The sequence below is a fragment of the Lepisosteus platostomus genome, chromosome 19 (assembly GCF_059453375.1).
Source record: "Lepisosteus platostomus isolate fLepPlt1 chromosome 19, fLepPlt1.hap1, whole genome shotgun sequence".
In the NCBI taxonomy this organism is placed as follows: domain Eukaryota; kingdom Metazoa; phylum Chordata; class Actinopteri; order Semionotiformes; family Lepisosteidae; genus Lepisosteus; species Lepisosteus platostomus.
In genome coordinates, this window is record NC_142629.1 from 1820476 (window position 1) to 1831210 (window position 10735).

The window sequence follows — 10735 nt, forward strand, 5'->3', positions numbered from 1 at the left end:
ATCTTCACAATGGCTGTGTGGGGGGGCGGTGGAGAGGCAAGGAGCACGGGGGGGGAGGAAAAAGAAAATCTGTAACTAGCAGGATCAGTGAGAGTCTTCTGAATGCCAGGTTCATGACTGGAATAGAGGGTGTCGATTACTGAGGCGTGGATGCGGTATAGAAATGCAGCATTTTTCTAATAACGGGGCTGCTCGTTGCTCAGCTCTCTGGAGTCCAGCCTCTCCTCTGCCTTCATTGCCTCTGCCGTCTGCCTGGATGGTGGAGGTGCCTGCTGATTGATAGCCCTGCCTGAACCCAGGCTGACCCTGCGCTCTGCCTGCCCTGTCCTCTGTCTGGGAAGCGCAGCGGAGCGTTGTGGGAAGTCGAGGGGAGTGCGGAGTGCCTGGGGTCCTGACTGGCATGGCTGCACCTGGCCAGCAGTGGGGGGGGTCAGCTGATCGCAAGCTGGTGTCTTCTGGGCTGACCTCCCTGGCACACGAACCGAAACGCCTCTTGAAGGCGAGCCTGATTGCACCAGGGAAGGTACACCACTTTCTCACGGAGTGCCTTCAGCGCAGTGTCTGCACTGCGAACACTGACTCCCTCTCTTCGAGGAGTCCGGAGTCATTGTCCACACACCCTTCTCTCAATGGCCTACCAGGCTCCTGATCAATCATTTTGTCTTTTTAACATTTTCTTCCTCACTCCGCTGGGCAAGGTTGGGTGTCAAGAAAGCTCCTAGCCCATTCTGCACTTTGACCAAATCTGCCAGTGCTGTTATGGGGCTTTGTGATACTGTATATGCTGGAGTACACTCTGGCAGCTTGGACATAGGAAGGGGTATTGCTCTTGTTGACCTGAAGATATGTCCTTTGTGTGACAGTGGTATAAGCTTCTTTTTTTATTTTCAGAACATTGTGAATCTCAGTAGGACAGTAAATAGACTCAAACGCTTAGAAAAAAAAACAATTGCACTTAATGTGGGCAAGATTTAAAATGCGGCATGATTAAAAATACAAAAATGAGTTTTTAATGTAGCAAAAGGGAAAGAGAAACCACACTGCAGAGATTAGGAAATGAGATGGAGAAGAAATTAGGAAACGGTACATTTCAGTAGCTCTTCTCCATGCACGTGTTCTGAAACCTGTAAATACATGAGACCGCCCTTGATCAAAATCCACAATATTTATTGCATCGAAGCTTTTCGTACAGCTTATGAATACAAAAACATTAGATTGCACACACACTGGTGCGATGCTTCATTCAGTCAGTATTTCACAGTGACTCCAGGAAACAGACACCTCACTTAACATCTGACTTGTCATTTTCTTACACGCATCTCAAGACCCTTCATTCTACTGTGGAGAAACGTCCATTCGGTTGTGAGTCTATCACAGCTCCAGGCTTGTGTCCTTATTGAAGGCAAGCAGCAGGGAATGCCAAAAGTCTCTGTTTCCTTAGAAATCCAGTTGGCTTCCAGCAGATCCCGATTTGTAATGGAAGTATGGCATGGCTGCAATCTTACAGTAAACCCAGCCAAGAGCCTGTTTCATTGCAGCAGATTAAAAGCTGAAAAACAGCCCCTTGGGAACTTTCTAGGCTGTAAGGGCAAACAGCAGGTGATTGGCCTGTTTGTAACTCTAGATGAGATACCGGTGAGGGTTAGGTCTTGAAAATGCATCTTAAGAACAGAGAAATATTCTGCACAAGACCACCCGAGAACAGTTACCATGAAGGCAAGGAAAGATAACGAACCCATCACCCTGAATCGCATTTGTACTTTACAGCTCCTCTTCTGGAGCACTTCAGTGGAGAGTCTGAGAGTCTAACAGCCACATCCTCCACACACACCACCAGCTCGACACCGGATGTTAGTTTCTTGTCCCAGATAGTTTGTGTGTGTGTGTGCTGATAAATCCCTCCTGTCAATCGAAATGCTGTCATGCGGCTGGTTATTTTCAATCAAGTCAATTGCAGGAGACGTTTTTTTTTTTTACGAGCTGCAATATGAAAAGCACATTGTGGTTCAGTGGCAAAACAACTTTATAACAGTCATAGTCCGCAGTTCAATCTTGCATTAGAGGAATCTCCTGTGGCTACAGTGTTTAAGATTGCATCCTCTGGTCATATTAGAAGACTGTAACAAAGAAGGAGAACAAAAAGGGGAATGAGGAATCTAACGGCGCTGTTCTTCAACTCCAGTACCTCTCTACAGCAGCTGCATATCCTTGTACTGGTAGGAGGGTCATCTTCATAAACACAGCAGGGGGATTTCAAAGTGGCAAGTGCATATGACTTCGAGTTCGGAGGAGATCTGGAGTGTCAGGGGGGCTTTCGGTCTCCTTCCTTCACTTTCGGCGTCTCTGTACTGTCTGGACCCTGGACGTGAGGGTCCTGCCAGGTAACTGTGAGTCTATACGCACACACGTATCGTCTTTCCCAGCTACACTGTGCTGCCAGCCTTTCTGCACACAACAGCGGGAGGGCCCTAGCTTCAGCCAGACTGTAAAGGATCCCCTCCGCTGCTATCGGTGTACCAGGCCCGTAACCTCCCCCCCCCCAGCTCAAAAAAGAATGGAAATAGCTTCTCTTTTCTGTAAATACAAATTTAAGAAAAAAAAACTCTAAATGTTCGATATTCCTAAGGAAGGTATGATGCTAATGTAGCAAAACAGAGGTCCGTCAGTCTTCCAACCAGCAGGGAAGGGTCACAGGTAGGCCTCCACCCTGTCCCAGGGCTGCATCTCGGTGAACAGGCCCTCGCAGAAGTTAAAGCTCTGGTCGAAGGCCAGAGGGATGGCCTGGGCATCCTCCCTCAGCTCCTCCCAGGGGTGTTGCTGCTGCTGCTGCTGCTGCTGCTGCTCGGAGAACAGCGCCCAGTCCTCCAAGTGCTGCTGCTGGGGGGCGAGAGGGGGCTGGGGGGTCCCCACCAGGCCGCCGGCCAGCTCGGCGAACCCGCAGGGGGGCTCCGCCCCTCTGCCCCCCCACTTCAGGGCCCCGCCGCCTGGGTGGCGCCCCTGCAGGCCGGGGTCGAGGTCGCAGCCCAGCGAGCTCAGGGCCGCGTTGATGTCCAGGTCCTCGAAGGTGCCGCCGCCGCCGCCGCCGCTGAAGACGTCGTCGAAGACGGAGGCCCAGTCGAAGTCGCCCTTCAGCGCCTCGGCCTCCGGCGCCAGCAGGGGCGACTGGGGGCCCCGCCCCAGCTTGGCGCTCCTCTTGGGCGAGGGCTGCTTCCGCTTGCTCCCGCCGCCCGCCGGCGCAGGGGGGCGGGCCGCGGCCGCGAGCTGGCCGCTCAGGGCCTGGTAGCCGCCGGCGGCCGGGCTGTAGGACACCTCCGGGACGGGCGACATCTTGCTCTGGCGCGGGGCGCTGAAGTGGGCGGCCGGCATCCGTCTCCTCTTGAAGACGCCGTTGACGAACATGTCGGCGTACTGGGGGTCGATCTGCCAGAAGCCCCCCTTGCCCGGCTCGTCCTTCTGCCGGGGCACCTTCATGAAGCACTTGTTGAGCGACAGGTTGTGGCGGATCGAGTTCTGCGGAGAGAGAGAGGGGGGGAGACGGCGCGTCACCAACCCGCCGTGCACTGGGGGGGCAAGGGCTTCCCGCGCGAGCGCTGCACCCTGGGGCAGCTGCAGCCCCAGGAGGCTCGCTCACCCTCTCAGCAGGGGGCAGCGGCGAGGAGGAGATGGGACATAGGAGGAGAGCTTGAGACGAACGCGAAGAGAGGCGTTTGTCTGAGATGTACAGAGCTCAGGGGGGTGATCAGATACAGGTGTGTGAGGCTGACTTCAGATAACAACCTCCATGAAGAACTGCAGGAGGGGAGGCTGTGTTATAGCAGGATCATGGGTGGAAATAAGGATATTATCCTTAAGGACAAAGCCGAGCTCGCTGCACGTAGAGACATGGATAAATATGGAGGCCTTTAACCTCTGAGGGAATAGCAGTTTGGGAAGGTTCCTTCATCATTTTCACAATGTCCATGTTTCACTGTGTGCTTGATGCGAAAGAATCTCGGACTTTGTGCAAAACCTGTTACCTTCAAAAGCCTGTAAATAGCCCTCTCTGTCATCAGCTGCTTGTAATATCTGCTCGGTTCATTTTCAGAGGCTATAATTCTGTTAGTGCTTAAACTCCTCCCTTTTGGTTAGGTAGTTGCACATCATCTTGACATAGTGCTTTTGAACCTTCTCTAGATATTTAAAAAGGTGTTTAATGCTAAAGAATTAAAAGAATTAAAAGGCTGAAATCCAGCAGGCTGTGCACGAACAGCTCCACTACCAAATGTCCCTGATATGAGAGGATAAGATTGTGGCCCTCGTACGACTTTTTGACGCTTCCTCTGAAAGTACTGCTGGTGCTTGTTTGATTTCAATAAATGATAAGGGATCAGGGAAAAGGCAGCTGACAGATTGCCTGACAAACGCATGGACAGAACGTCCTGTCCTGTGTGGCAGGTCTTGAGCTGCCGCTGCGTTGAAGGTACTCATGAACAACGGCACTCGGTCTGAGTGAGACTCCCACACACACGGCCAGTCTGACAGGGCTTCGCCACTGCACACGGCCAATCAGCTGAGAGCACCTCTCAAAGACAGCAGCGTGGAGCAAGCCCACAGCTCCTGGAGTGAGGGGGGGGGGCACTCTAACGCCACACAGGCCGTGAGGGGGGAGCGGACTGTGGCCCTGTGAGAAGTGACAATCGCCAAATCCCCAGTCGCTGAAAAGAGAAAGGCCGCGCTGCTCTGAACCTCGAGGTGCTCCACCAGAGCATGGATGACGTGGGGGTGATTCTCATCTGCAGAGGCTCTGTGTGCATGAGGGATTGTAGATGCACCCTTGAGACACTCCACTCCACCTAAAGCAGCCAGCTTTTCCGGGAGGAGAAAAACGCTGTGAAGGGCACTTTCTTGTGATGGCCTTGGTGGAGGGGCAGCACGATCCTGAAACCACCCCTGGTGAAAGATTCCTAGGTAGTTCTCTTCAGGCAGGAGGGCCTCTCTCACAGACAGGCAGGTCGCACTGAACACTGCTAACACCGTGGCTGAAGAGAAAGCAGTAAATATTCTGCATTCAAGTTGCGAGTTGTTCAAATTACATATTTTATCCAATCGCGTATTTTTTTACTTTCATCTTAAACTATAAGAATGCTGTTCAGCAAGAGAGCGGCGGGTGCTCTGTTCTGAGGTCGGTGTCCCGAGACTGCAGTTCTGTGCTGAAGCGTTTCCTGTGCTCGCTGTCAAAAGTGCACCTTTAAAAAAAAAGCTTTAAAAAAATAAAGACTTCCACCTTTCGCTTCAGCGAGGTGATTCTTCAGTTACTCCCGGGATTCGAAGGTGCAAAACGGCGTGATTAAAGGTCAGAGCTCTTGGTAATAAAAATGTTACCGGAGACGTTGTGTAATGCGCCAGGAAAACAAGCGAGAGAACTGTCGGCAGTGAGAGGTACCAATGTCTTGGTATTGTCTTTGGGGAAATAAGGTGACAACAACAGCGGGAGCAACGGAACCTTGTCTTCCTCACTCTAGCAACGCATATTTTCATTGTTTCGACAAGAGGATATGCTATCGATCTATTATTGCAGCTGTTATCTTATCGACGATGTGCTCCAGAATGAGGTGGGAATCTACTGCAAATTGGGATATTTAATTGAAAAGCAGGAGAAAATAGCTCTGTACCTAGAAAGTTACAATCCCGCAGGTCTTATAAGTCATTCTTAAATCGTCGATTTGGAAAGTTTGATATAGATTTGAAAGCCGATTTGAAAGTTGGACTGTGGCGCTCCAGACCCACTGGAGGCCACCCGTGTCCTTCATCCCCTGGAGAAGCAGCTCTGCTCACACCTGAGACTGGCTCTCCCGTGCGGTCCCAACACCTGCTGGCTTTGCTTCCAGGTGAGCTCAGCAAAAGTCAATCAAACCCCAGATTTAAAGCTATTAACTGACTGGACAGTTTTGATTACTTTCATCTCTGGAACTGCGAGAGATTTGAAAACATCGCCGTTTCGGATCAGGAAACGATGGAAAAGGTCATGTCGGTCAGGCTGCTGGCCCAGTGAAAGGTTCGGTTTTGCAGTTGTGAAGCGGAGATGAGCCCGAAGGGAATGAAAACCAGCAGACAGAGAGGCAGCGGCTGTAGAGACTGTAACACCGCCCCCACAGATCGCTTCCAGACAGCAGGTTTCAAAGCTCTCTCTTAATCTCCATCTGCTTAAGAGCGAGGAAAGGCTTGTCGACTTGTCCAATTCAGCCAATAACTAGTTAAATGATCAAATGAAGGACTTTGGTACAAAGACAACGTGGACGTCTACCCCTGCAGGACTGGACCCAGGTCCCTGCACAACCTCCCGGAGTAAGAGTTTCCAGCAGAAATAAAGTCTTCCAACTATGCAACCCAATCTTAAACATATCCGTTGCCTCCTCTTGTTGGCGAAGCGCTTTGCGAGCCGCGTCGACAGCGCTCCAGTGACCCCAGTGCTAGCTTGTGCACCCTGGGGCGCAGGTGGAGGGGTGGGGGGGTGGGGCACTGTCTCTTTAAGAAGGTGCACGGCTCTCTCCCAGCCAGGCACCTGGCAGGCTCGCGGCCGCGGAGGGGGGTTGTGTAACCCGGCGTACACCTGTCGCACGCGCCGAGTGCTGCCAGGAGCAGCTGATAAATTTTTTAACAAACCGGGGGGGTTCATTTCTAACATCTGTAGGCTCTCCAAAGACCCGCCGAACCCCCATTACATACGGAGCGGTTTTCGTGCGCGTTACTCGTGTGTCCGTGACGCAGAAAACTTCTCGCAGACCTGAAGCCATTTTTTTCTTTGACCTCTCTCCCACCCCCCCATTAAAAGAAAAAATCCCCATTGTGACATGAGAACTCGGGAGTCTGTGGACTGTAAGCAATACTCCTCACAGTCCGCAGCGCCGGCTGGGCATGTGGAGTGAGCAAGCCCGACAGGACCAACTCCATCTGCGAGATGACCAGGGCGGAGGTCACCACCGAAACGCTTTACCAGGCGCGGACTCCGAGTGGACCCTCCCTGGACAGCCCGTTCGGCTCAGGACTGCCCGAGGAGGTCCAGCGCGTCGAGCCGGCTGGTGGAGGGAGAGCCCCGGCCGCGCCTGACCAGCGCCGTCGTTTTCACCGAGCTGGGGGGCTGCCTCCCTGATACCTAATGCCTGAGTGCAATTACTAGAATGACATCTGCACTTCAGATACTGTACTCCTCAGATCCCCTCTTCACCAAACCACCTCCCTCCCCCCTCCCTGTCTTTCCCAAACCGCATAAATAATTCATCGGGCCGGCTCGCTCACCTGCCAGCTGGGCTCGGCGTGCCGGTAGTAGCAGAAGTTCTCGGTGATCCAGCTGTAGATGGCGGAGAGGGTGATCTTCGTCTTCTTGCTGGCCTGCATGGCCATGCAGATGAGCGTGGCGTAGGAGTAGGGAGGCTTCACCCGGGGATCCGTCTTGTAGTCGATCTCCTCGGGCGGGGTGGCGGGCGCGGGCGCCGGCGGGCGGTAGCCGGGGCAGGGCGCGGGCTGGGGCGGGTATCCGCCGCCGCCGGTGGCCAGGGCGCTGCTAGAGGTCACGGGGCAGCCCAGGCTGGGCGGCATCCCGGTTGCCGCCGTGTCGCCCGCGGGCGGGCTGGCGGGCGAGTCGCTGGCGGCCTGCGGGTGCTTCAGGTGCGGCGGGTGCTGGGGGTGGCAGCCCGAGCTGGGGGGTCTCTCCAGGTTAGCGCTCAGGATGGAGAAGTCCTGCAGCCACTGCAGGCTGGTGAGGCTGTCGTCCAGGTTCATGGAGCCGCTGATGTTGTCCTGCTCGTCCGGATGCAGCAGCATCCATTTCTCCTTGAACTTGGTGGCGATCTCTGGGCTCATGAGGACGGGCATCCTGCACAGCGCTCCGCGGCGGATGACGAGCCGCTGTCTGAAACGCGTCCACTTCTCGCACAGCTGTTAAACGAACAGAGGTTGTTTTTTTTTTTTTAAAAAAAGCGTATACCGCGTTAACGTCGCATCACGATTAAAACGCTTTTCAAACGTGAACTTTCAAAGCAGACTCAATGGATGCTGCGCTACAGAAGCGCAGAGCTGCGCGGTGCGCGAACGCAGCCGGGTGTCAGTAATGGCTCACTCTAACAGGTAGCTTCGGAGCCAGACAGCCCCCGCTGGATCTCCGAGACGCGGTCATCTGCTCATCACTACTTGGTAATATCACTGTAATCAAGAGAAGTTACAGGCTGCGGATCCGGGCATTCCTCTGGGCTGCGATTTACAAAGAAGGAGTTAGGAACGAGGTGCCACTTTTCCGGGGCGCAAGCTTCCTCGCCCCCCCCCCTCCCCCTGCGCTGCTGGAGCGCCCCGACGGCCCGGTCGTTACCTCGGACTCTGCGGGGCTGCGGGGCTCAGCTGACGGGAGATCTCTTCCGCGCAACAGGTGCACAGGGAGCCGAGGCATACAAGTCTCCAGCTGAGGTCAATATCCCTCTTGACTCGCAGAAGAAGAAGAAGAAGAAGAAGAAGAAGAAAAATCTTTCTCCCCCACCCACCCCCCAACCTCCTTTCTCTCTCGGTTGTGCGAAAGAGAGAGAAAAAACAAGAACAGTTTTTTTTTCTTTCTTCTAGCCTCCTGTGTCAGCGCAAGTGACACCACGGGGAGGTCTCGGCGGGTGTCGACGGGGAGCAATGCGAGAGAACTGTCACATCGCCTCCTTTTAGGTCTGCCACGAGCTCCGGTGGCCCTTTAAACAGATTCCAGCCCTGCGATTGGCCCGCCGGTATCCAGGTTTCACCTTTCCGCCGGAGGAGAGGACGCGGCTGCGCCAGTGAGGGAGCGACGTCAAACAGGCGCGCTTCGGCTAAAAACGAAAACAACGCGGAGGAGCCTCGTTGTGCGCACGCAGCGCCGGGTTCCACTCGTCAGTTAAACCTACGCCTTGCTCTGCTCCTCGCATTCATCGCTGCGAATTCCGTTCAACGCACCTCCTGATTCATGTAAACGCTTTGCTGCTTTCGGTCACATCTGTTTTCGAAAAACAACTCCACTTCTATATTTTTCCTTTAACCCTCGAGGTTTTACAATTTCCCTTTAAAATATTCAGTGTGCCAGGAAGCGAGCGTTCCAGGATCCGTGATAGTAGTATTAATAGCTCATCGATATTCGTTTTATTACCATTTAGAACAATCTATCTGGATAATGCTAGGCAATGATGGGAATTGTTACATGATCGTTATAGTCGATTAAGATACGGGGGCAGTAAGACTATTACAATATGCGTAGTTGTCGGTTTGGATCTCACTAATGGAAAGGAAGATTAATTCTTAAAGCATGTACGCGATGACAATGATGATGATGAAGGAACAGGTAAAGACTGTCAGCTGAAAAGAAGAGAGACAACGTTTCGGCTGAGAGCTTTCTACAGGTGTCACACCTGAAGTCGAAACGTTGTGTCTCTTTTCTTTTCCCTTCAGAGTGGAATAAACCTTTACCTGTTCTTTGCATTCTGACCCAGCTGCCTACTTGAACTTTTATTATTATTATTATTATTATTATTATTATTATTATTATTATTATTATTATTATTATTATTGCTGTTGTTATTATTGTTATTACTGGCGGGAGTACTAAGGTTGTTAAGGAAATCGATCACAGTCAATATCCGTGCTGGCTACAGCCGGACGCTGTGTGCTTTATTTCGAAGTGTACAGTCTTAATAAGACGCGGAAACACGATGTGTTTCACCTGCTGCAGCAGGGCTCCAGGGTGCCCCCCACCCCCATCCACCCACGGGCTGTCGCTGCGCAAAACGCGGGGCCGGAGGGCGGAGTGGCGCCCTCTCGCCCGCCCGCCGCGCGGCCGGACCCACCCGTGACCCCGGCCAAGCGGGCAGGAGCCCGTGCGGGAGCGCTCAAACCGCGCGCCAGTGCGTCCCGCGCGTGCTGCACTTTGCCCCCCCGCATTCCTCAGCCATTGTAAACATCCCAGGAGCAGGAGCACAATGCACCACTTAATGACAGGTGTCGGCGCGCACTCAGACCGATACTGACGACTTGCACGTAAGACCTAATCTCTTCCCGTCGCGTTGGACGGTTACAGTTACACCACCGCCGGGTGGTAGTTGGCTGCAGGCCAATTCAAGATTCCTTCCGAGTAAAAAAACAAATTGCAGATCAGACAAGTATAAGCACAGGTGGGGAGCTGCGTCAGGACTGCAGAGGAACAAGTAATAGGTTTGTTCCCTGCTGAAAAGAGAAGAAAGAAAACACAACGTTTCGGCGGTGGAGCCTTCGACACCTGAAGAAGGCTCCACAGCTGAAACGTTGCGTTTTCTCTCTTCTCCTTTGGGAAAGGATAAATACAGACGTTTGGGGAGGGTTGTTTAGTGTTCAGGGTGCTGGTCATGTCCCCAGCCTTCGAGGCAAAGGTAAGAGGAGAGAGGCGAGGCGTGCTGGCGTGTTCTCATTCAGAGGATTTATACAGGGCTGGGCGAACACATGGTCCGCGCAGGCGGCAGGAAAACGAGCGACAGCTGTCGGGGGGGAGACACACCGAGCCTGCAGAGTTCAGGAATGAAAAAGACCGAGGTGTGTATGCTGACACATCATCGTCATCTGCTAGACAAAGCGAGGAAACAGTTCGAAACGCCAACAGAGTGTCAGAGCACATGGCTAAAAGCGTAGGACTCTCGACGGATCAGGTGATGTTGGAATGAATTATCTTTGTCCGATGCCTTTGATCCCAAGGTATCTGAAGGTCTTTACTACAGGCGGAGAT

General features: G+C 53.1%; 1 protein-coding gene across 1 annotated transcript; it reads right to left on the reverse strand.

Moving 5' to 3' along the window:
- Nucleotides 1-1146: 1146 nt before the first annotated feature.
- foxj1b (forkhead box J1b) lies at nucleotides 1147-9473 on the reverse strand. Its single transcript, XM_088613352.1, has 3 exons — nucleotides 8342-9473; nucleotides 7276-7914; nucleotides 1147-3510 (listed from the first exon to the last, which is right to left on the reverse strand). The coding sequence occupies exons 1-3, from the start codon at nucleotides 8417-8419 to the stop codon at nucleotides 2689-2691; spliced, it is 1539 nt and encodes a 512-aa protein (XP_088469478.1). The 5' UTR covers nucleotides 8420-9473; the 3' UTR covers nucleotides 1147-2688.
- Between the last annotated feature and the right edge of the window lie 1262 nt (nucleotides 9474-10735).